Source organism: Loxodonta africana, chromosome 14, assembly GCF_030014295.1.
Source record: "Loxodonta africana isolate mLoxAfr1 chromosome 14, mLoxAfr1.hap2, whole genome shotgun sequence".
In the NCBI taxonomy this organism is placed as follows: domain Eukaryota; kingdom Metazoa; phylum Chordata; class Mammalia; order Proboscidea; family Elephantidae; genus Loxodonta; species Loxodonta africana.
Genome location: NC_087355.1, coordinates 53,981,714 through 54,008,132, shown reverse-complemented (window position 1 = coordinate 54,008,132; position 26,419 = coordinate 53,981,714). Strand labels below are relative to the sequence as shown.

At 38.5% G+C, this 26,419-nt stretch overlaps 1 protein-coding gene across 1 annotated transcript; it reads left to right on the top strand.

Annotated features, from left to right (window-relative positions):
• The first annotated feature begins 7 nt into the window (after window positions 1-7).
• SLC25A32 (solute carrier family 25 member 32) lies at window positions 8-25,491 on the top strand. The gene is made up of 7 exons (XM_003408265.4): window positions 8-276; window positions 17,577-17,727; window positions 18,215-18,300; window positions 19,575-19,735; window positions 21,278-21,391; window positions 21,701-21,846; window positions 22,851-25,491. The coding sequence occupies exons 1-7, from the start codon at window positions 123-125 to the stop codon at window positions 22,987-22,989; spliced, it is 951 nt and encodes a 316-aa protein (XP_003408313.1). The 5' UTR covers window positions 8-122; the 3' UTR covers window positions 22,990-25,491.
• Window positions 25,492-26,419: the final 928 nt, after the last annotated feature.

The window sequence follows — 26,419 nt, the reverse complement described above, 5'->3', positions numbered from 1 at the left end:
GGAACTGGGCTCGCGCCCCTCGGTTTCTGCTCCTGGCAGCTACCGTCGCCACGGTGGCAGCCACTGCGTATCGTCCCACGTCCGCGGCCCTGGGCGCCCTGGTGTCAGCGGGTCCAGAGCCTATGACGGGCCAGGGCCAGTCGGCGACTGGGTCGTCGGCGTGGAGCACGATATTCCGCCATGTCCGATACGAGAACCTGGTGGCGGGCGTGAGCGGTGGGGTGCTGTCCAATCTCGCGCTGCATCCCCTAGACCTCGTGAAAATACGTTTCGCAGGTAAGAACCTGCTTAGACCCCGGGCTCCTTCCCCTCGCTGTCATCCCCCATTCCTGGATTGCCCCCGACTCTTAGCTCCAGCGATTCATTTCTTCTCATCTTTCGGACTCGGAGTCCCTGACTGCGTTGTCCTTGCTGGACGGCGGACAAGGCGGGGATTGGGGAAGTGGGAGAGGTCTCTGACTGCACCATCATCTAAACCAATTGGTAAACACTCAAAAGAATGCCTTGGTCTGTTCTGCATTTTCCGTACTGTGAGGAGGAGAGCGTTGGAGAAGATGCTTTTGCTCTCTCTCACCTAGAACTAGATTTGAGGAGGAGGTAAAGGTGTGTGGCTGCTGTCTCCTCCACCACCACCACCCCCCCCCCAAGATATGAAGTGTGAGTAGAAAACTCTGAGAAGAATCCTCATTGTGTAGAATGTGAGACTCAAAGCTTGATGTAAAGAAAGGATTGTCATATTTAAGGGCTTAGCCACCACCCCACACCGTGGAGGTACTTTGAAACACGTGTTCGGCAGCTCTGCTGAAAGGAAAATGCAGACACTTAGGGGTGGAGCATAACTCTCAGCGGGTTGTTGGGAGTAGGTTTAGGATGGAATTTTCTTGAAGGTTGATTGGTTTTTTTTTAGCGTTTATAATATGGTACAAGTTGCTGTGATGGAATTGGTAGCCGGGATCCAAATACTGTGGGTTTCCTTTTTTTTTTTTTAACTTATTGAATTAAATGTATTGAGTTAATTGAGGTAAGTATATTGAAGTTAACAGCATTTTAGAAGTTAAAAAAACCCAACCACAAATTCTGGAAAAGATAGTTTCATGGATGATCTTTATAACTTTGTTTGGAAACTAATTTCTAGTATTCTTAATACAAATTAAGTTCTGCCTTGAGAATTAGACCTGCAGCAGTGGTTCATCATGAAGAGTTACATAATTCAATTTACCAGATAAGTACTGTTAGTATTTGTGGACTGCTGTATGGGACACACAAATACCTAATGAAGTTCTAGCTCTTAAGGAGCTTATAGTCTAATCGCAGGCTTGAAAGTTGGTCACATAAAACAGATAATGCTAGGTAAAATGAAATCAAGGGCAGAGTGGAATAAATCCAAATATCAAAATACTAGGATAGTAGACTATCAAGAAAATTATAGATTGTTGATGGTCATATTTATCTGTAAGCATTCTATAGAAGATTAGATCTTGAAGTTCCCCCATTAAAAGGACTAGCATTTTGGTAGCTGGAGAGGAGGCAAGAAGCTTTCTATAAAGGAAAATCAGCTAAAATTAGTGTCTCCCTAGAAAAAATCCTCCCCAAAGTCATATACTTCCATGGAGTTTATAGTGCATGCCCAGATAATAATTATGATGAGTAACATTCTGGTGGTGCAGTGGTTAAGCACTAGGCTGCTAACCAAAAGTTCAGCAGTTCAAACCTACCATCTGCTTCACAGGAGAAAAATGTGGCAGTAGGCTTCCATAAAGATTTACAGCCTCGGAAACCCTATGGGGCAGTTCTGCTCCATCCTACAGGGTTGCTATGAGTTGGAATTGGCAGTGGTTTTGGGAACATTCGTTGAACGTTATTAGGAGCTAGAGAACGAACTAAGAGCTTTACCTGTATTATCTCATTTACTGCTCTCAACAATCTTGTGAATTCATTATCCCCATTGTACAGATGAGGATAACAGAAGTTAGCTAACTTACCTGAGTCACAAGTTTGTAAAAGATGAATCTGAGATTTTAACCCAGGAGACAATCTAACTGTAGAATTCTCTGGCACTTAATCACTCACCATACTACCTCTAGGAACCCCTGGTATACCACTGAACATGAAGAAAAGAATTTTAGACTTGGCTGCAGGTGCAGGCATGTATGAGTACGTGTCTCTCTTCAGCAGTGTTTTATATCCTAGGAGCAGAGGAGGTGACAGTTGAGATGATCATTGAGGAATAGGATGGTTAACCCTGTGAGTTTAAGGTAGTGCTAAGAAGCAAACCATGCCTGAAGAAAGAATTCTTGGTGCCTGAGAAGATTGGTAATCTTGATGAAATGGGGAGAGCATTAGGAAACGAGTAGGGCTTAGGTGACAGGTAAGAGATTGAGACTGAACGAGAGGACTAAATTAAAGAATCGAAGCAGAGCTTTGTAGTAGGAGTCAAAGCAGAGCTTTGTAGTAATAAAGCCCACAGTGTGACTATGAATGGTGATACAAAAAAGGAAAATACAGGAAGATGAGTAACTGAGATCAAAATAGTTGATTGGTTATCAGCATCAATATTGAAATGACCTACTGTAGTTTTTATGCTTTCATATAATTAAGCCCTTTTGATAAAATTGTAATACCTAGTGACCGGAGTTGTTAGTCCTGAATGTACCACTAAGCTAAACCTGGAGTTTTTCATTGAGTTCAGGTGCAAATTGGAACCCATTCAGAAGAAGGCATCCATGGCATTAGAAAGATTAGAGCTCATTTCATGGGAGAAAATGATCGGAGACACTAGTTAAAGGGGAAAAACAAAAACCTTAAGATATTCAGAGAACTGCCATGTGGGACAGGGAGCTGCCTCATTGTGAGTGGATCCAAAAGGCAGTCTTAGGTTAGGTGGAAATTCCAGGGAAGCAGATTTTGGCCTGGCAAAGTTGTGGTGCTCAGAAGTGAAACAGCTGCTTTGTGATGACAGGAAGTGCTTCAGACAGAGACTGGGTGACAGAAGTTAGAAGATACCCTTCTGTTGGGTGGGAAAGTTGAATTAGATGACTGCCGAGACCCTTTCTGACTTTAAAATGTGATTTTAAATCATCAAGAGTGATGAGAGAGCCCAAAAAAGGGGGAATAAAAATGATTATTTGCTAAAATAACCCAAAAGCTTAATATTCTGCATGTTAAAGATGTGTATGACTTTTGATGAACAGTGGACAGAGAAACAAGTGTATACCTACCTGCTTTTACTGTGAGATATTAATCCCCATTTTATAAATGAGGATGCTGAAGCTCAGAAGGGTTTAGACCATATAGCTAATTAGCGAAGTTAGATATCAAACCCTAGTGTACTTTAATCTCATTTGATGGTATAACACTGTCAGGTCAATGATTAAAGAAATTGACTTCTTCCCCTTTGCCAGTCAGTGGTTTTTCTCTCCCATGCTCCATTATATGCAGTAAAGTATTGGCAGTGAAAGTAAGGACAGTGAACTGATGTCTTAGTCATCTAGTGCTGCCATAACAGAAATACTACAAGTGGATGGCTTTAACAAAGAGAAATTTATTTTCTCACAGTAAAGTAGGCTGAAAGTCCAAATTCAAGGCGTGAGCTCCAGGGGAGGCTTTCTCTCCCTGTTGCTCTGGAAGAATGCCCTTGTCCTCAATCTGCCTCTGGTCGAGGAGCTTCTCAGGCACAGGGACCCCAGGTCCAAAGGATGCGCTTTGCTCCTGGTGCTGCCTTCTTGGTTGTATGAGGTCCCCAACTCTCTGCTTGCTTCCCTTTTTATCTCTTGAGAGATAAAAGGTGATGCAGGCCACACCCCAGGGAAACTCCCTTTACGTTGGATCAGGGGTGTGAGCTGGGTAAGGATGGTGTTAAAATCCCACCCTAGTCCTTTTTAACATAAAATTATAATCACAAAATGGAGGACAACCACAGAATGCTGGGAATCATGGCCTAACCAAGTTGATACACACATTTTTGGGGGGCCATAATTCAGTCCCTGACAACTGAGTATGCTTACATGTGGCTAATGGGACTGTATCTGGAGCTCAGTTTCAGTGTGCATTTGTAACCTTAAATTTATACCCTTATTAATTCCCCTGCTAATAGCTAATTCAAGGACATAACAAGAATTATTATTAATAAGAATCTTATTAATAAGAATAGTTGTACAGAACATATTTTGAGTCTGTTTAATTATGAGGTGAATGCTCACAATATATTCTTATGGAAAAAAAGGAATATACAAAATTATGTGTAGCAAAGTACCAATTTTTAAAAATATAACCTAGACTATACATTGGCATCTTTTTTAATTCCATGGTCCCTGTAAGAAACAGAAAGCACATTCAAAATAGGATAGTTATGGGGCATGAGAAAGGAGCCCTGGTGGTTCAGTGTTTAAGCGCTGGCTGCTAACCAAACGGTCAGCAGTTTGAATCCGTCAGCCATTCCACAGGAGAAAGAGGTGGCAGTCTCCTTTCATAAAGACTACAGCTTTGGACACCCTGTGCTGTGTCCTGTAGGGTCACTATGAGTCAGAATCAACTCGACAGCAAGAGGTGTATGGGGCGGGCATGATGGTGGTTAATAAAACAAATATTTACAAAGGCATGAGCAAGTTGTAGGAAAACCCCAAGGAATAATGTAGTATCCTGGCACTATGATAGGATTAGAAATATTGCAATGAAGGAGTGTTAGTCTCTGTCCTCACAGCAGAGCAGCCCCCTACGGGGAAGCCAGAATAATGTAACAAACAAAAATCCCACAAATAATTGCAATAAAGAGTAGGTTATTATAGTAGGGAAGATATGGGATGTGATGGAATCAGAGAAGTTTGACCTCATCTAGGGGTTAAGAAAAGGACCCTCAAAGAAAATGGTTATTAAATCGAGACCTGAAAGAGGAATCAAAGTTAGCTGTGTGGCTGTGTGGACAAGCAGGTGTGTGTGAGAAGACAGAATGCTCTTGACAGGCAGAATGACCTGTGCAAAAGCTTTAAGGTCAGACATATAGTATAAGAACTGAAAGTTGTTGAACATTCCAGCAATTTTTATCAATTGTTTAAAAGTGTAAACTTTAATGAGCCAGCCACTGTGTAGTAAATTCAATGTGGCAGCCTTGTTACTGAGTGGAAACCCCAGGTTTTTCCTTGGCATGACTCGTATTGGCCAATAAACAAGAGACAAGTGTAAGAACAGGAAAGGCACCTTTATTTCATTGCACAAGGAAAAGGAGTCAGTGGGAGCTGCCGTCCCCCAGACTGCTCCCCTAGGGGTTTACAAGTAGGAAGTTCATGCATGTTATGTCAGCAACATTCGTAATCATACTTAATCAGTCATAGGTGCAGTGGAGTTTACATATAGCTTTAAAGCAAAAGCAGGATTTTAATGCAAAGGTAAGGGAGAGGAAGCCCAGCAATAGAAACAGGATTTTTAGTGCATCACTCTGGGGGGGAAGCCAAGCGGAGAAAACAGGATTCTTAATGCATAGCTCTTTCAAGCTCTGTCTCAGCCTCATTGAATGCCAGGAGAGTATAGAGAAGAGACTGGGGTTCTTGGCGGGAGTGAGTGACGGATGGTCATATATATCATATTATGGAACGTGTTCTTTATCATACGGGCTGTAGAATAGTTTTAAGGAAAGTGGCCTATTGAAATGTGTGTTTTAGATTACTCAACCTGCAGTGTAACAAATGAGTGGAGTGGAAAGGCCAGGAGCTTAGCACAAAACTGGAGACAAGAAGGCCAGTTTCAGTGCTGTTGCTGGGTGAGGAATGGTACTGTCCTGAAGTAATGACAGTGGAGAGTGAGAGACATGGAGAGGCCCAAGAGAGATTCATGGTATAAAATCAAAACCAAAAGCCAAACCTTTTGCTATCAAGTCAATTCCAATGCATAGAGACCCTATAGGACAGAGTAGAAGTGGTCCAGTGGGGTTTCCAAGACTATAATCTTTACAGAAGCAGACTGCCACATCTTTCTCCTGAGGAGCCGCTGATGGGTTCAAATCACCAACCTATTGGTTAGCAGCCAAGCTTTTAACCACGGTACCATCAGGGGTCCTAATAGAATCAGACAGACTTATTAATTGATAAAAAGGGGGCGGGAAGAGAGCTGGATTCATGAGTAGTACCCAGGTTTCTGGCTTGAGCATGTGTAGATAGTAGTGCGATTTATTGAGCTGTGCGAGATACTGGAGCAAGAGCAGCCTCAGCAAGGATGGGGAAAACAACTACTTCAGTTTTGGATATGTGTAATTGGAATATCCTGCTGCAATTTTGATAGTTGCATAGTAAAAAAAATATATATATATCTGTATGGATCCGAAAATCAGCAAAAAGCTCTAGAGATAAAGAACTGGATGTATATCTACCGTCATAAAAGAAAGGAAATAAACCAAAGTAAGGGCAGTCATTTCTGAGTGTGGCGTTGTCAGTGATTTTATTTTCTTCTTTATTCCTTTCTATAAATTTTCTACAGTACACATACACATATATAGCTTTTATTAAAAAGCTATTTTTAATGATTGTATGCTAGTTCAGTATTTATGACATGAAAAGGTTTTTTAAGTGGTATCCTGTTACTCCGGAAACCCTGGTGGCATAGTGGTTAAGTGCTACGGCTGCCAACCAAAGGGTCGGCAGTTCGAATCCGCCAGGCACTCCTTGGAAACTCTGTGGGGCAGTTCTCTGTCCTACAGGGTCGCTATGGGTCGGAATCGACTCGCTGGCACTGGGTCTGGTTTGGGTTTTTATCCTGTTGCTCTGTTTCAGTGTCAGTTGGAGATACAAAGGATCTGGAAATTCCTGGGATGAGAGAACAGAAATAAATAAAATTTTTTTTTTTAATTTCCTTTTGTTTATTTTTATATAAAATAAGTCATCTTTGTTTGGTTTTTACTTCCTCTATTTTGTATTGTTGAATTTTTTTTTATTATTCTCTCCCTATAACCCCTACCTCCCAATCTCATTCCCTACAGTTAGCTACTGTTAATGTGGAAGGGTATCTCAAATATACCAGAATTCCAAGCTTTTGCTTCTAGAAGTCTCTTGGCTCAGAGAGTAGACCAAACTCCATCTTGTTGTTTACTGTTCATTTCAAACTATTCTCTGAAATCACGTAATCTGAATGTTCCAAGAAACCGTATTGTTGAAACTACCTGCACAGTAATTACTTAAATGTCAACCAATCAGAATGTAGCAGCAAGTTATTTTAAAATGTGATTTTACCTGGGATGTTTTTTAATGTGGACCAATAGGAAATTTGCTTGCCTTTTGACCGATATTTTACTATATAAACTCCCTGCTGAACTTGCCACCCTGGAAGCACGTGCAAATTTACTTTTGTTTTGCATTGTCCCAGTTCAAACTGTTAGCTCTATTCCTTAAATAAAATTAGTTGCTTTGAAATTTCAGATTGTTTGCCTCTTTACTGTAATACGTAAGTTCGTCATATCCATGTTATTCTTAATATAGTCAGACATCTTTCTACCAACCTCAATCTTTTTAAATATATTCGGTGGTTCATACTACAGCGTATCATGATTTATTTAAACATTTCCCTATTGATGAATATTGAGATTACTTTTACTTTTGGTATACAGAAAATACTACAGTAAACATCCTTCCATACACATCTTTGTATAATTAGGCTAGTATTTCTATAGAATATATTCTTAGAAATGGAACTGGTAAGTCAAATGATAATCGCATTTAAGTTTTAAATAGATAACCGCTATAAATAGTTCTCCAAAAGGTCAAGAGAGTACGTATTTCCATACACCCTCACCAGCAATTGATGTTGACAAACATTACAATTGTTTTCAATCTGGAAGGCAAAAAAAAAAAAAAATGTTGAGGGCAGGGGGAGCTGTCTTCTTTTACTTTGCAATTATTTTATCTGTGAGGCTGAGCACCTTTTCAATGCCTCTTGGCTATTTGTATTTTCTGTGAATTGACTTCATATCTTTGCCCATTTTTCTTTGGGCCTGTTTGTCTTTTTCTCATTGATTTGTGGGTGCTTCTTATGTAGTAGATATGTTAACCATTTGGTATATATATCTATATATATATATAGATATAATATTTTTTTGCAATTTCTTATTTGTCTGTGGTCTTTTGCCAAATAGAAGTTTAAAATTATTTAGTTAAATAAGTGATATTTTTCGAACTTTGAAAACAAATTTCAATTCCCATTATTTAAGAAATACAAACTATAAGTCATATAAATTTGTTTTTGTTTTAATCTATCATATTTTATTAATTTAGAGCTCTTGAGAATAAGAAAAAGGTATATGAATTCTGATTTTGGTGTGTGTGGAGAATTTTGCCCAAAACAAGTTTACTGTATCCACATTGTTTCTTTCCTGCTGCACTACTCAGGACTTGATAGCATTATTGTTATAATTGAGGCTTCTAGCTAGTTTATTTACTTACTATTTTTTTAATTCTTATTGTGCTTTAAATGAAAGTTTACAAATCAAGTCAGACTTTCATACAAAAATTTATAAACACTTTGCTATGTACTCCTAATTACTCTCCCTGTAATAAGACAGCACGCTCCTTCCCTCCACTGTCTCTTTTCATGTCCATTTGGCCAACTTCTGACCCCCTCTACACTCTCATCTCCCCTTTAGACAAGAGATGCCAATATAGTCTCATGTGTCTTCTTGATCCAAGAAGCTCATTCTTTACCGGTATCATTGTCTATCCCATAGTCCACTCCAATCCCTGTCTGAAGAGTTGCCTTTGGGTATGGTTCCTGTCTTAGGCTAACAGAAGGTCTGGGGACCGTGATCTTCAGGGTCATTCTAGTCTCAGTCAGACCATTAAGTCTGGTCTTTTTATGAGAATTTGGGATCTGCATCCCACTGCTCTCCTGCTCCCTCAAGGGTTCTCTGTTGTGTTCCCTCTCAGGACAGTCATTGGGTGTAGCCAGGCACCTTCTAGTTCTTCTGGTCCCAGGCTAATGTAGTTTCTGCTTTATGTGGCTCTTATGAGCCTCTTGGGCTCATAATTACCTTGTGTCTTTGGTGTTCTTCATTCTCCTTTGCTCCAGATGGGTTGAGACCAATTGATGCATCTTAGATGGCCACTTGCTAGTGTTTAAGACCCCAGACGCCACTATCCAAAGTGGGATGCAGAATGTTTTCTTAATAGATTTTATTATGCCAATTGACTTAGATGTCCCCTGATACCGTGGTCCAAAAACCCTGCCCCTGGTACACTGGCCTTCGAAGCATTCAGTTTATTCAGGGAACTTCTTTGCTTTTAGTTTAGTCCAGTTGTGCTAACCTCACCTGTATTGTGCGTTGTCTTTCCCATCACCTAAAGTAGTTCTTATCTACTATCTAATTAGTGAACACCCCTCTCGCACCCTCCCTCCGTCCCCCCTCTCGTAACCATCAAAAAGTATTTTCTTCTCTGTTTAAACTATTTCTCGAGTTTTTATAACAGTGGTCGTATACTATATTTGTCCTTTTGCAACTGACTCATTTCACTCAGGATAATGCCTCCCAGATTCTTCCATGTTATGAAACGTTTCATGGATTCCTCACTGTTCTTTATCGATGTGTAGTATTTCATTGTGTGAATATACCATAGTTTATCCATTCATCCATTGATGGGCATCTTGGTTACTTCTGTCTTTTTGCTATTGTAAACAGTACAGCAGTGAACATGGGTGTGCATATATCTGTTCGTGTAAAGGCTCCTATTTCTCTAGGATATATTCCAAGGAGTGGGTTTACTGGATCGTGTGGTAGTTCTATTTCTAGCTTTTTAAGGAAGTGCCAAATCGATTTCTAAAGTGGTTGTACCATTTTACATTCCCACCAGCAGCTTATAAGTGTTCCAACCTCTCCGCAACCTCTCCAACATTTATTATTGTGTGTTTTTTGGATTAATGCCAGCCTTGTTGGAGTGAGATAGAGTCTCATTGTAGTTTTGATTTGCATTTCTCTAATGGCTAATGATACTGAGCATTTCCCCATGTATCTGTTAGCCACCTGAATGTCTTCTTTAGTGAAGCGTCTGTTCATATCCTTTGCCCATTTTTTAATTGGGTTGTCTTTTTGCAGTTGAGTTTTTGCAGTATCATGTAGATTTTAGAGATCAGATGCTGATTGGAAATCTCATAGCTAAAAACTTTTTCCCAATCTGTAGGTAATCTTTTGATTTCTGGTGAAGTCTTTGGATGAGCAAAGGTGTTTGATTTTTAGGAGCTCCCAGTTATCTGGTTTCTCTTCTGCATTATTAGTAATGTTTTGCATACCGTTTGTGCCACATATTACAGCTTCTAGCATTCTCCCTATTTTTTCTTCCATGGTCTTTATGGTTTTAGATTTTATATTTAGGTCTTTGATCCATTTTGAGTTAGTTTTTGTGCATGGTGTGAGGTATGGGTCATGTTTCATTTTTTTGTTGTTAGATATCCAGTTATACCAGCACCATTTGTTAAAAAGACTATCTTTTACCCATTTAACTGACTTTGGGCCTTTGTCAAATATCAGCTGCTCATATGTGGGTGGATTTATATCTGGATTCTCAATTCTGTTCCATTGGTCTGTGTATCTGTTCTTCTACCAATACCGGGCTGTTTTGACTACCGTGGCGGTATAAAAGGTTCTAAAATCAGGTAGAATGAGGCCCCCGCTTTGTTCTTCTTTAGCAGTAATGCTTTACTTATCCGGGGCCTCTTTCCCTTCCATACGAAGTTAGTGATTTGTTTCTCCACCTCATTCAAAAATGTCGTTGGAATTTGGATCGGAATTGCATTGTTTCTATAGATGGATTTTGGTAGAATAGACATTTTTACAGTGTTTAGTCTTCCTATCCATGAGCAATGTATGTTTTCCCACTTATTTAGGTCTCCTCTGGTTTCTTGCAGTAGTGTCTTGTGGTTTTCTTTGTGTAGGTCTTTTACATCTCCAGTAAGATTTATTCTTAAGTATTTTATCTTCCTGGGGGCTACTGTAAATCGTTTTGATTTGGTGACTTCCTCTTCAATGTTCTTTTTGTTAGTGTAGAGGAATGCAACTGATTTTTGTATGTTTGTCTTGTATCCTGAGACTCTGCTGAACTCTTTTTTTAGTTTCAGTAGTTTTCTTGAGGATTCTTTTAGGATTTTCTGTGTATAAGATCATGTTATCTGCAAATAGAGATACTTTTACTTCTTCTTTACCAATCTGGATGCCCTTTATTTCTTTATCTAGCCTAATTGCTCTGGCTAGGAACTCCAGCACAATGTTGAATAAGAGTGGTGATTAAGGGCATCCTTGTCTGGTTCCCAGTCTCAAGAGGAATGCTTTTTTACTCTCTCCATTTAGGATGATGTTGGCTGTTGGCTTTGTATACATGGCCTTTATTATGTTGAGGAATTTTCCTTCTCTTCCTATTTTGCTGACAGTTTTTATCATGGATGGGTATTTACTTTGTCAAATGCCTTTCCTGCATCAATTGATAAAATCATGTGATTCTTGTCTTTTGTTTTATTTATGCGATGGATTACCTTAATTGTTTTTCTAATGTTGAACCATCCCTGCATACTTAGTATCAATCCCACTTGGTCATAGTGAATGATTTTTTTGATATGTTGTTGAATTCTATTGGCTAGAATTTTGTTGAGGATTTTTGCATCTAAGTTCATGAGGGATATAGGTCTGTAATTTTCCTTTTTTGTGGTGTCTTTACCTGGTTTTGGTATCAGGGATATGCTGGCTTCATAGAATGAGTTTGGGAGTATTCCATCCTTTTCTGTGCTCTGAAATACCTTTAGTAGTAGTGGTATTAACTCTTCTCTGAAAGTTTGGTAGAACTCTGCAGTGAAGCCATCTGGGCCAGGGTTTTTTGTTGTTATTGTTGGGAGTTTTTTGATTACCTTTTCAATCTCTTCTTTTGTTATGGGTCTATTTAGTTGTTGTACTTCTGTTTGTGTTAGTTTAGGTAGGTAGTGTGTTTCCAGAAATTCATCCATTTATTCTAGGTTTTCAAATTTGTTAGAGTACAATTTTTCATAATAATCTGATATGATTCTTTTAATTTCAGTTGGGTTTGTTGTAATGTCCCCCGTCTCATTTCTTATTTGGTTTATTTGCTTCCTCTCCTGTTTTTATTTTGTTTGGCCAATGATTTATCAATTTCGTTAATTTTTTCAAGGAATCAGCTTTTGGTCTTGTTAATTCTTCCAATTGTTTTTGTTTTCTGTTTCATTTAATTCTGCTCTAATTTTTATTATTTGCTTTCTTCTGATGCTTGAGGGTTTCTTTTGTTCCTCTCTTTCTGTTTGTTCAAGTTGTAGGGATAATTGTTAGATTTTGGCCCTTTCATGTTTTTGGATGTGTGCATTTATTGATATAAATTGACCTCTGAGCACTGCTTTTACTGTGTCCCAAAGGTTCTGATAGGAAGTGTATTCATTCTCATTGGATTCTATGATTTTTTTTATTCCATCCTTAATGTCTTCTATAACCCGGTCTTTTCTGAACAGGGTATTGTTCAGTTTCCAAGTGTTTGATTTCTTTTCCCTGCTTTTTCTGTTATTGATTTCTACTTTATGGCCTTATGGTCAGAGAAGATGCTTTGTAACATTTCGATGTTTTGGATTCTGATGAGACTTGCTTTATGACCTTATATGTCGGCTGTGGAAACCCTGGTGGCGTAGTGGTTAAGTACTACAGCAGCCATCCAAGAGGTGACCAATTCAGATCTGCCAGGCGCTCCTTGGAAACTCTATGGGGCAGTTCTACTCTGTCCTATAGGGTCGCTATGCATCGGAATCGACACAACAGCAGTGGGTTTGGTTTGATTTTGGTATGTAGGCTATTTTAGAAAATGTTCCATGTGCTTTGGAAAAGAAAGTATACTTGGCTGCTGTTGGGTGGAATATTCTGTATATGTCTCTGAGGTCAAGTTGGTCGATTATGGCATTTAGATCTCCCACGTCTCTGTTGAGCTCCTTTCTGGATGTTCTGTCCTTCACCGAAAGTGGTGTTTTGAAGTCTCCTATTATAATTGTGGAGCTGCTTTCTCACTTTTCAATGCTGTTAGAATTTGTTTTGTGTATCTTGTAGCCCTGTCATTGGGTGCATAAATATTTAATATGGCTACAGCCTCCTGGTATATTGTCCCTTTAATCATGATATAGTGTCCTTTCTCATCCTTTGTGGTGGATTTATCTTTAAAGTCTGTTTTGCCAGAAATTAATATTGCCACGCCTGCTCTTTTTTTCATTGTTGTTTGCTTGATATATTACTTCCATTCTTTGAGTTTTTGTTTGTTTGTGTCTCTAAGTCTAAGGTGTGTCTCTTGTAGACAGTATATAGATGGATCGTGTTTTTTAATCCATTCTGCCACTCTCTGTCTCTCTATTGGTGCATTTAGTCCGTTTACATTCAGCGTAATTATGAATAGGTATGAGTTTAGTGCTGTTGTTTTGTTGTCCTTTTTTGTGTTGTTGACAGTTTTCTTTTTCCTACTTAATTTTTTATGTTGAGTAGTTTATATATTGTCTTTTCCTCTTCTTTGTTGTTGATTTTGTTTCTGCTGAGTCTATTTTTTACTTGTGTTTTATTTTGATGAGTAGGATAGTTAGTCTCCTTTGTGGTTTCCTTAATATTTACCCCTATTTTTCTAAGTTTAAACCTAGCTTTCATTTCTTCATATTGCCTTGTCTTCCTCTCCATGTGAAAGGTCTGTGACTACATTTGTGAATCCCTCTTTATGGTTTTAATGTTGTCTTCTTTTACATAGTAACATCACTGTTTCCGTTTTGAGCTTTTTTTTTACTCTTGATTTATTTTTGTGATTTCCCTGTCTGGGTTGACATCTGATTGCTCTGTCTAGTGTTCTAGTCTCGGGTTGATACCTGATATTGATTTTCTAACCGAAGAACTCCCTTTAGTATTCCTTGTCATTTTGGTCTGGTTTTTATAAATTCCCTAAACTCCTGTTTTTCTGGAAATGTCCTAATTTCACCTTCGTATTCGAGACACAGTTTTGCTGGATATATGATTCTTGGTTGGCAAGTTTTTTCCTTCAGTGCTTTATATAAGGCATCCCATTGCCTTCTTTCCTACATGGTTTCTGCTGAGTAGTCTGAGCTTATTCTTACTGACTCTCCTTGGTAGGTGACTTTTCGTCTGTCCCTGGCTACTCTTAAAATTCTCTCTTTATCTTTGATTTTGGCAAGTTTGGTTATAATAAGTCTTGGTGACTTTCTTTTAAAATCTACCTTATGTGGAGCTTGATGAGCATCTTGGATGGATATCTTCTCATCTTTCACGATATCAGGGAAGTTTTCTGCCAACAAATCTTCAACAATTCTCTCTGTATTTTCTGTTATCCCTCCCTGTTCTGGCACTGCAATCACTCGTAGGTTATTTCTCTTGGTAGAGTCCCACATGATTCTTAAGGTTTCTTTGTTAAATTCTTTTATCTGATTTTTCTTCAAATATATTGGTGCCAAGTGCTTTATCTGCAAGCTCACCATTACTTGCCTTCCACTTGCTCAACTCTGCTCCTCTGACTTTCTATTGAGTTGTCTAATTCTGTAATTTTATTGTTAATATTGTGAATTTCTAATTGCTGTCTCTCTATGGATTCTTGCAGCTTATTAAATTTTTCATTATGTTCTTGGATAATCTTTTTAATTTTTTCAACTGTTTTATCTGTGTGTTCCTTGGCTCGTTCTGCATATTGCCTTATCTGCTTCTTGATGTCTTGAAGAGCTCTGTATATTAATCTTTTGAATTCTGCATCCAGTAATTCCAGGAATACACCTTCATTCAGAAGATCCTTTGATTCTCTGTTTTGAGAGCTTGTTGTAGCAGTCATGGTCTGTTTCTTTATGTGATTTGATAGTGACTGTTGTCTCTGAGCCATCTATACGTTATTGTATTAGTTTATTTTGTTTGCCTACTGTATCCTAGTTTCTTGCTTTGTTTTGTTTTGATATACCCAAATGGGTTGCTTGAGTGAGCTAGCCTGGTTATTTTCGTCTTTGGAGCTCTGACATCCTTTCACCAGATGGCTAGAACTGTTATCAGGTGTATGAGTTTATGAATCCATTCAGTTTTCTTGTGTGGATTCACATCAGGTGTCCAGGTAGCTGGTCATCAAGTGTGTGGTACAAGCTTTGTCCTACAGTCTTAGAGGGGCAGGGGTGTTTGGTGTAGGTACCATCTGGTTGCAGCAGGGGGTCATACTCTGATCAAGGCAGAGGGCTAAGAACCATCCCCCAAGTCTCTCATTAAAGTGCATCCCTGTTCCCTAGACCATACAGGTGGGTGGGTTCTGCAGAGGGACCATGGGCACCCAGTGCTTTTGGTTGTAAGGACTGGGAGGTACTAGTTATCCTTGGACCACTGTCACGGGTGGCTGGGTGGCCTGGGTAGAGCCACCAGTCCTTAGGCCCCTGATGTGGGTAGTTGAGGACCTTGTTTAATAGGCAAAGCAGTGTCAGATATCAGACACCCACCTCTCCACCGCACAGCTGAAACAGTTGCAGTCTGCCAGCAGGGGCCTGTTCTCCTGAAATAGGCCACACAGGTCCATGCAGGGGGGAAAGGTATTCAAAGTCCATGGACCGTTTATTCCTGGACAGGAGCCACTTCTGTCCTGAGCTCCCCTGGGTAATGGAGCTGGCAAATTATCTGTTCCCCCCGTTGTGAATTTATTCCTTCTCCAAGTCCGGGAGCTGGCACAGGGCACTCAACAGGGCTTATCTCAGGCCCAGGGAAATCAACAGCCTCTGAAGCCAGGTTGGGGGCGAGGGGCATGGTAAAATACATGCAAGTACTTAGCTTTTGCTGAGAGCGCCCATTCTTCTCTAGTTCTGGAGGTGTGAGTAGGCGGTGCGACTGGCTGCTTCACCCTAAGGAAACTGTGGCTGAACGTTACTACCAGCCCACCACAGCTGCTCCCGGGAATGGTGCCTGAGGGTTCCCAGTGATTCAGGTCCGGCAACTCTTCTTCATTTCTGAACCGTCTCTCTCTGCTTCTGCCGTTCAGTCCGTTTTCTGACTTTGTCTTTGATGTTCAGGGCTTCTAGCTTGTTATAATCATTTCACTTGATTTTTCGGGCCTTTGTTGTAAGAGGGATTGCCGGAAGCATCTGGCTATTCTGACATCTTGGCTCTGCCTCCTCTAGTTTATTTTTTAATAATGTTTTTGAGCGTTTTAATCAGAAATTTTGGGTAACTATAACAAAAAAAAGAAAATAAGTGATGAGACCTATTTACCTAAGAATCTTTTTGATTATTTAAGAGGGAATCTGTGTGGGTGACATATTCACAGCTTGACCAGGGTAACTGATGCCACCAAGTTGTACACAAGAAAAAGGATGTTTAGGTAAATGCTATGTTACATATAATCTTGCGGCAACATATATATATGTACGTATAGTGTGTATAGAACAAATAGGGGTCACAGAAACTGATATTTCTTAAACATATCCAGTCACCTCACAGCATTACTCTTCTTGGTTTGAAGACTTAAGGTCATAGTCTTGTGGGACAACTCAGTACATTGGCATGATATAGTTTATGTTCTACATGCTAGTTTGGTGAGTAAATCTGGAGTCTTAAAAGCTTGTGAGAGGTCATTTAAGATACTGCTGTTATTCTCTGGAGCAAAAGAGAGAGAAGAAAACCCAAGATTCAGTGACGGAATCAGTCTACAGGACTAATTGTCTATATGAACCAGAGGAATTAGATGGTGCCCGGCTACTGCTACCACTACCAGACGTTTTGATCAGGGCCACAACAGATGGATCCTGATAGAGAGAAAAATATGAAACAGAACTTCAAATTCTCAACAAATCTGCAATTACTAGACCCATTGAGTCTAGAGGAATCCTTGAGTCTGTTGCCCTCAGATAACTCTTTAAACCTTGACTGTAAACTCCCTTCAAGTCATCTTTTAGCAAAATAGCAGGTTAGGCCATAAAGAATACACCATTGGTCAACAGTTACTCTAAAGGATAGATGAGAAGGTTGGGGGCAGTGAGACTAGGTTAATGGGAACGGAACAACTACAACGAAAATAATGAGAACGTTGATACAATGCAATGAGTATAATCAATGTCACTGAATGGTGTATATAGAAATTGTTGAGTGGGACCCTGTTTTGTTGTGTCTGCTTTCACCAAACATATGATAAAATACAAAAACAAAAAAAAAAAAGGGACCCCAACACTTTCTTCAATATTATTTGAGTGCTTAGTACGCCCTCAGTAAATACTTACATTTCTTCTGTTACCCATTGCCATCGGGTCGATTCCCACTCATAGTGACCCTGACAGACTGAGTAAAACTGCTCCATAGGGTTTCCAAGGAGTGGCTGGAGGATTTGAACTGCTGACCTTTTGGGTTGCGGCCATAGCTCTTAACCACTGCACCACCCGGTCTCCAAATACTTATGTAAAATACATGAATATATTAATTTAAAAATACTAAGTAATCGTAGATAATAATTTTTTCTACCTAAAATTTTTTTTTCTGAATTTATCTTTTTTATGTAACTGTACGATATCTATGTTTATATGTGACTTAGAGCTAGAAATTTGTTCTCATCTAACTTTGTCCTTTAATGCAGTGAGTGATGGATTGGAATTGAGACCAAAATATAAAGGAATTTTTCATTGTTTGACTACTATTTGGAAACTTGATGGACTACGTGGACTTTATCAAGGAGTAACCCCAAATGTGTGGGGTGCAGGCTTATCTTGGGGACTCTACTTTTTCTTGTGAGTAATCTTGGAAAAAATTTTAACAATAATAAGAAAAAGTGAATTTTTTTTCTAGTGATTTTTACATGTTGATAAAGCAAGATGACTCATTTAATTTGTCTGAAATTGGAAGTGTCAGAAAGAGCAAGATAGTTTATTAGTTTCATTCTCTGTTAGCTGGTACCACAGGCATTTGTTCTGGATGAAAGTTCTTAATAGGAAGAAAGCGGATGAGATGGAGAAATACCCCTTACAGAAGCCACTTCAGTGAAGTGAATTCAGGAAGGTGAAATGCTTAACTGGTTACTTTTGTAAGCTTAATATTGATATATTATAACCTTATAGTAAACCATTTTCAGGAAATCCATTCTTGAAAAAGGTCTCAGTTTGTGGTTGCACTATGTATTAATTTTCAGGTACTGTTGTTAACGTGCTTTCAAACAGACTTTAGCATTTTATGAAACCTATTCAAATATTTATCAAACTTCTGTGTTTAAATTTTTAGTTATAATGCCATCAAATCATACAAGACAGAAGGAAAAGCTGAACGGTTAGAGGCAACAGAATACCTTGTTTCAGCTGCTGAAGCTGGTAAGGCAAAGTATGAAATAAAAAATGTCAATTTTTGACTTGATTTTTATTTCATCTTTGGTTTTATTTTCCCTTTTTCCTTTGAACACCAGAGTTTAAATATGCTCATCTAACTGTACTACTCAGTTACCATGTGAAATTCCCTAGAAAGCAGATATTTCCCTTTATTACTCTGGATAGATTTCAAGAGTTTTACTTATCACAAAAGGTGGTAAAATTGAGCAAAGTTATGAACTCATTAATAGTTTAAGATGATTTGAAAAGAGTGTTTAATTAAAGTGTAATTTCAGTTTTAAAATTATATGAGTTAGTATCCTGTTTGATTGCCTCATGCATGTATAATATCCAGAGGGAAAAGCACAAAGACACGTAAGTCTTTAGAACTCCTAATTTGATACCTTGCTTCCCTGGGTTTTATACTCCCTTTTGAATACCAAACTGCTTGCAGAGTCCACAACAGGGCTCAATCAATATTTGTTGAATAAATGACTACACCTCTAGGACACTCAGCAAACAAGAAATTTAGCCAATTTAAAAAAAATTGTAACTTTCTATAATAGAGAATATAAAATCTTATTTATTACATTACACAGTTACTTTATTTTTGAGGAGTAATAGCTAATTTGAACGGATTTAAAGAAGATTGTGATGAATGTATGTATGCAGATGCTGAATTCCTGGTCTTCTCGAAATCTTAAATCCCTTTGGTTTATACGCATCTCCTACTCCTAAGACTCCTTAGAGCCTGCTTCTCAGAACAGTTTAACATTGTTTAGGACACACACCTATCCTCACACCTCAAAGGGAAAGTATTCCACATTTCCATCTCTCTCTTAATTTGCCTCCCACCAATCACTTGAGAAACTTGTTACAATCACAAAAAAACTATGTCTACCTTAAGACTGAGGAGTCTCTGGGCAGTACAAACAGTTAAGCCCTGAACTACTAACTGAAGGGTTGGTAATTTCAAATCCACTCAGAGGTGCCTTGGGAGACAGGCCTGGCGAACTGCTTCCGAAAAGTCATAGTTTTGGAAACCTGTGGAGCAGTTCTACTCTGCACCTGTGGGGTCGCCACAAATCGGAATTGCCTCAACAGCAACTAACCATAGCAGCAGCAAATCTAAGACCGTGGCTTGGAGACCATATCTCAGTGTTCCAGGTACAGCCCCTGTGTGACCCCATTCTTTATATAAATGGACTCTTCTTAATTTGGGTGATCAGAAATGAGAAAGAGCCTGTACACTGAGTAATCTTATTTAAATCTGGTTTTAGGAGCCATGACCCTCTGCATTACAAACCCATTATGGGTAGCAAAAACTCGCCTTATGTTACAGTATGAGAGTGAGGCTAACGCTCCACAGCGACAGTATAAAGGATTGTTTGATACACTTGTGAAAATACATAAGTATGAAGGTGTGCGTGGATTGTATAAGGTAATAACTTATTATCGATATATTTTGAATGACTGAAAAATGTAACTTCCATTGGTTTTATTGTCTGAGATATGAATGACCTATAATCAGTCCTAAAAAGAAGTCAAATTCTAAGTAAGACACAATAAAAACTGAAATCTAGTTTACAATGTTGACATTGTACTTTAAGTTGTTATCCTCGTTACTATAAGGTATATATGATCATGACAATGGTGGGTGTGAGAAAAACTATGTTCAGGACGTTTTCACTAGGTCACACAACCAGGTCATTCAGTCTCTACTCTCCTCCCTGGAAGCTGTGGTCTCTTGGGAACTTAGGATAACTTAATGGGGAGAGGAGATGAGTGGGTCTAACAGGAACTTAGGAGATTTTATTGACCTCATGGTCAGTGTACCAAATGTATAATTAACAATTCTAATCTGTCTGAACGGAATACCTTTGACCAGGTCTTACATGAATTAAAGAACAACAGCAAAAATATCCCCTTGCTTATCAGAGTGTTTTTGAAATTTCTTCCTAGTAGCAGTAAGATCTGTTTTCTGATTTGATAACTCTTTTTCTTTCCCTGTTTCCCCCTTCTCCAACTCCTATCCCTACCTCCTGTTTACCCCCATACGTAGTTTAAAATAAAAATTAGTTACATTAAATTTTAGTTTGTTTTTCAAAAATTTTGTAATAGCTTTTGAAATCATTAGCGTTATAAGATTAGTGTTAGGGATTACTGACCTATGAGCAGAACTTTTGGAAACACATCATTCAGTATATCATTCATCATTTTTTGCCTCATTCTTTTAGAATACTGATAATTGGTCCATTGAATTACCATTACCTTTACTTTCTTAACTTTCCAGAAGTTAATCTCCTACCTACGTGCCAGTTCTTGATAGTGTAGAAAGATGTTTTAAACATTAATGAGCACAAGAGAACCACTTGAGTCAGAGTTCTCATTTCTTTTCAGTATACTAGGTGGGTTTCCTAGAATGGGTCATCCAATCCAACATTTTGACTTTTTAGATAATGGAACCAAAGATGGAAGATACTTGAAAATTTTTTCAAAGTTGTTATAGTGTTAGCAAATACAGATCTAAAACACTCGGTCATGGTTTCTATTCCAGAGCTGGTTCAGGTTAGAAATTTCAGTTTTTGTGAACTTTTACTTGTTGCCGTTGAGTCAATTTTGACTCATAGAGAACCCTATAGGACAGAGTAGAACTGCTGCATAGGGTTTCCAAGGAGCAGCTGGTGGATTCGAACTGCTGACCTTTTGGTTTTGAGCACTGTACCACCAGGGCTCCCTGACCTTTTAGTGTGGGTTTTTTTTTTTTTTATGTATTCTGTTTAAAGAAAGGCTAAGACATGAAAATTCAAGCCTTAAAGTAGAAAAGAATACATTTTTAAAATTCCATATACAGAAATGATTTATGCAAAAGTTAAACAATAAATGAATTTGCTTAAAGTATTACACTAAGAAGGGAGAGAAAATATTTCTTTGGAAGTACATGGTTTAGCTTTTGTTTTTTTAAAAAATGGTTCCCTTCTAGGGATTTGTTCCTGGACTATTTGGAACATCACATGGTGCCCTTCAGTTTATGGCATATGAATTATTGAAGTTGAAGTATAATCAGCATATCAATAGACTACCAGAAGCCCAGTTGGTAAGATGATTCTTGAAAAACGGTATCATTAACTTTTATGGGCATTTTATAGGTAGGGATTTTGTCATGCATGATTTTGGTAGTATTGCTATGATTATAAGTACTGACTCTGCTACTAATTGAATTTACAATTTAATATATTACAGGTTAATGATACACAAATGTTAAAAATAAAAAATAGAACCCCTTAATTGTTAAGGGGAGGGGAACAGTATTTTTCACTTAAAGATCCACTTAAATGTTTTCCTATATAATTTTGACTTTTATATTTCTAAAGAAAAACAGAAACGTCATGTGTTGTCGTTTTAGAGCACAGTAGAATATATATCTGTTGCAGCATTGTCCAAGATATTTGCCGTAGCAGCAACATACCCATATCAAGTCGTGAGAGCTCGTCTTCAGGATCAACACGTTTTTTACAAGGGTGTATTAGATGTAATCACAAGGACGTGGAGGTGAGAGCATGGGGTATATCCAGATTGGTCTTAGAAGGGACTTCACATGTTGTACACTGTCTAGTTGGTACTTGTTTTATAGCAAAGACCGGTGGGCTATGATGAAAAGATGATTGGTGGTCCCTGGTTTCCCATTTACTACACCTTAAAATTAAAAAAAAAAAAAAAACAGTTTAAGAAATTTCAGAAGAGCCCACACTTGCTACTGGTATCATAACTTTTGCGAACACTTGTTTCCATGTATGGAAGAGATGTTTGTTCTTCAGCATCTAACATGGGAATAGTTAGACCGTTATAAGTAAAAAGGAAAAAAAAATCATTGCCGTTCAATTGATTCTGACTCACAGCGACCCTATAGGACAGGGTACAACTGCCCCATAGAGTTTCCAAGGAGCACCTCGTGGATTCAAACTGCCAGCCTTTTGATTAGCAGCCATAGCACTTAACTACTACGCTACCAGGGTTTCTAATGTTAGAAGTAAACATCCCCGTATTTCCCTTTTATTGTAAAAAGCCCAGAGCAGAGTATTTAAAATGTTTAAATTTAGTTCAATTCAGAAAATATTTATTGAGAACCCAAATGACAGGTTCTTAGGCCATATCCTTTATTCTAGGCATTAAGGAAAAATAAGATTGTATTTTTTTTGTGTGTGCTGTACTTAGTGTTGTTGAGCATTTATATGCACTAAAAATCTCATAGTAATGGGATTTTTAATGCATTAGTATGAGATTTTTAATGTGTTAAAGGCATTTGAATGACAGTTATCATTAAAGCACTTCTAAGTTCAGATTTGAGGTGTCCTTTCTCTTTCTCAATCAGTGCACAAAAAGAATGTAAGCCCTTCCAAATGGTCATAAACTACATTATTTCACAATCTTGAAAACATGGTCTTAAATCATAGTGAGGTTTGACTGCTCCATGCCCTGTGTCAGTTAAACATTTGTATTTTCAGGCTAACCATGTAGGAAACTAAGCATGTATCTATCTCTTTTTCCCTCTAAAGGAAAGAAGGCATCGGTGGATTTTACAAGGGAATTGCCCCCAATTTGATTAGAGTGACTCCAGCCTGCTGTATTACCTTTGTGGTATATGAAAATGTCTTACATTTTTTACTTGACCTCAAAGAAAACAAAGTAAGCTAAAAGAGGATAATTCCAGTATATCTGCCCAAGGCAGTAACATCTTCCTTTGTGTTTGAGATGTAAAATTCAGAAGAATACTGCACAGCAACATGGTTCAAAATTGAAAGTTGTCTGTAATTGGTAGAAGAAGTCGAAGAACTGCTAAGTTTTCACAGTGTCTTCTGCTTTTTGTCTTCCTGCGTGTATGGGGCTTGGCTACCTCCTCCTGAAATTGGTGCCATCAACACAACGTTAAAACTGACATCAGGCGTAGAGTTTCATAAATTCGTCCATTTCATTGTTCAAGTAGAAGTTGATTTGCAACATTTAGTAAATGGGTTAGATGAATTTGCCTCTTTTTCTAAACTCATTTGCCTGAATTGGCTTTAAAATTGACCTCTGTGCAATAGTAAGAAGATAACTGTGTCAAGGGTAAATTAAGCTTTAAGAATTAGGGGGAAAGTTGTTGCCCAAATCCAGACATTTTTACAATCAGGAAATTTTGGTAAGAAATGGGCTTTAGCTTTAATTTCATTTGAGTGTACTAACTAGCGAAATGTGGGAAATTATAGTATTTCTTAATTTAAAAAATATCTGACATCTGTTGTCATTCCATTGCTAATTTTTTTGTTTTCAGAGGGTCTCGCATAATTTGAAATGTATTCCTGGGTCTAGTTCATGTGTTTTGACATAGGCACTTAGTGTATTTTAAGTATCTAAGATCTGAACTCCTTGGATCCAGCTTTATTGGCCCTTCCTTAGCATGTATGGCTATAAATCACTGATTGGAGTTGCTAATAGATCCTGTTATACAGCTGCTGGAATGTTTGGGATATGTTTGTTGACAGACTATGGAAATGAGGCTATATTCCTTTTTAAAAATACTCTCTTTAAGATATATGGGTCCTGATCCCAAATAAATGGTAAATCTGTGTTGGTTACTCAAATTCAGGTTTAGATACAGATTATATTAATGGCCATTATTGATTTAACTTCTATGAGTCTTTGTAGATATCTAAAATATAAAGGCCTGCCAGAATGCCAGAAAAATAATTATATTTTTATTTATCATAAACGTGAATGCTGTTGCACTACTATTTGTTGTAAATAAAATATTGTGGCTTTCAAAGCCATATTTCAATGGTTCTTTGAAAATAGGTCTATTTTTTTATATTTTGAAAATGATATTGTTTTTAAAATAAAGATGAAATGATAAATACCTAGCTGTTTTTTCTAAAATCTCTTATGCATAGGAATGCTTTATAAATTATGACTTTTTTTTCATATTTCTGGATTATAACTTATGTGAAATCCTGATATTGATTCCTACATGGAAAGGCAAACTGCAGTTGATATTTGGAATTTCAGAGGTAGCACCATTATTTGAATGCCTCCTTCGTACCCCACAATTAATAAAACAATTCCTGTCCTCTCAGAGCATGCCAGTTAACAGAATGAATAAAATGTGCGTTAAATGCGTATAGCTTAGATTAAGAAAATGCAAGGAGATTTCTACAGAGCCCTCTAGGATTCTGGATAAAAAGAACGCATTTCACTCATTCAACAACACACTTTCTGAGCTCCTACCCTGTGCCGGGCAGGTCTCCAAGCACTGACTACTGCAGACAGCACCTGTGCTCTGGTGAAATTTTCGTTTTGGTATGAGTGACAGACAACAAATATGTACATAATATAATTTCAGATACTAAAAGTTATAAATAAAATGAAAACAGAGTTGAAGATAGTGATGCTGTTTTAGTGGTTGGGATCAGGAAAGACCTTTTTGAGGAGGTGATATTTAAAACATTTTGAAAGGAGTGAGGAAGCAAGCCACAAAAAGCTAGAGAAAGAACATTCTAGGCAGAGAAAATAGAAGTGCAAAGACCCTGAGGTTCAAATTAACTTGGCTAGAGGGGCATAAGGAGCCCTGGTGGTGCAGTGGTTAAGCACTCAGCTACTCACTGACAGGTCGGCAATTCAGAGGTTCTCGAGAGAAAAGACCGGCAATCTACTCCTGTAAAGATGACAGCCTATGAAGCCCTGTGGGGTGGTTCTGCTCTGTCCCATAAGGTCCCTATGAGTTGGAATTGACTCAGCGCCACACAGCAACAACAAAGGGATAATCGAGGACAGTGTCCAGAGAAGAGGTTGGAAAAGTAGCCAATACAGTATGATGGTAAAAACACAAGTTTGGGAGCCAGACTGTCTGGTTTCAAATATCCCATTTGCTGTCTGATCTCAGGCAAATCACTTCATCTCCCTATCTCAACTTTCCTCATTTATAAATGGTGCCTTGGATCAGTTCTTTTGAAGCAACATCTGAGATGGGGATTCTTGGGCAAGTGATTTATTGAAGGAATGCTCTTATGAGAACTCTGCGATGAAGCAAAAAACCAAAACAAAATAAAAAACCAGGATAGGGCAGGGGAAGAGGTTTCTGGGGAAATGCAGTCTCAGCCTGGTCATACGGAGCACTCTGCAGTGGGAATTGCACCACAGACATTGTCCTGCCTTTCAGGCAAGGGGGCTTGGTTGGTGTGTTCCCATATCAGTTAGTCATTGATTACAGGCTGAAGGCGGGGGGCGGGGGGGCAGGGAGAACTGGGAGTGGGCAGGTGCCTCTCATCAGCCCAGGGCAGTCCTCCAAAGAAGGGTGGAAGCAAGAGCTGTTAGCAGCAGCTGGAGTATGAGTGTACCGGCCCTGAAAAAGGGATCTGAGTGTAGTATCTGCTGCAAATGGAGATTTCAAAAGTTCATAGCTCCCAGTATTTAGGAAGCAGGGTTGATTTATGTTGATGGGAAATTTGGCAACAATTTTGGGTGGTGGTTGCACAACGTGATTAATGTAGTTGATAGCACTAAATTATACACCTGAAAATGTTTAACAACCAAAAACGTCCATAGCTCATAGTATTGTTGACAGGATTATATCAGTCGAAGTAAAGTTCGGATTATTCCGGTGATCGTATGGAGAAACAAAGGCAAGAATCAAGTATCAACTAGTTAAGAAGCTTCTGCAGTTGTCTAATCAAGAGCTGGTGATAGCTTAGACCTACTGATGAAGTTGGAAGTAGTCATTTATGGCTTGAGGGAAGCAAAGAAGGGTTCATGGACGGGAAAATATTTGAGCTGGACTTTGAAGGAAACTTGGGGAAAAAACACAGGTGACATTTCTTGAATAGTGAGTTGCCAGTCAATATGGTAATGAAAGGAAGAAATGATAAAGCTGAAAGATTGGAGTCAGATAATGAGAACTTTCAGAGCTTTACTGAACCTGTTTGGGTTTTATTTGATGGATAAAAGAGAATGAGAGTAATTAATATAACAGACATGACTATATCTTAGGGATGACAGAGAAAGACCAATCAGATAAGAGGGGCAAGCTCAAAAAAGAGGGGGTTAGAACCACGTAAATATTTCAGCAGGGTGAAGACTAATGCTACTGATAAAT

What these genes read in the sequence shown, in the direction of transcription:
- SLC25A32 (XM_003408265.4), top strand. Translation starts at nt 123, where the DNA reads ATGACGGGCCAGGGCCAGTCGGCGACTGGGTCGTCGGCGTGGAGCACG. An exon ending in TGTTTCAGCTGCTGAAGCTG is followed by an intron (nt 18,301 to 19,574) that starts GTAAGGCAAAGT and finishes ATCTGGTTTTAG; the next exon opens with GAGCCATGACCCTCTGCATT. An exon ending in GACTACCAGAAGCCCAGTTG is followed by an intron (nt 21,392 to 21,700) that starts GTAAGATGATTC and finishes TTGTCGTTTTAG; the next exon opens with AGCACAGTAGAATATATATC.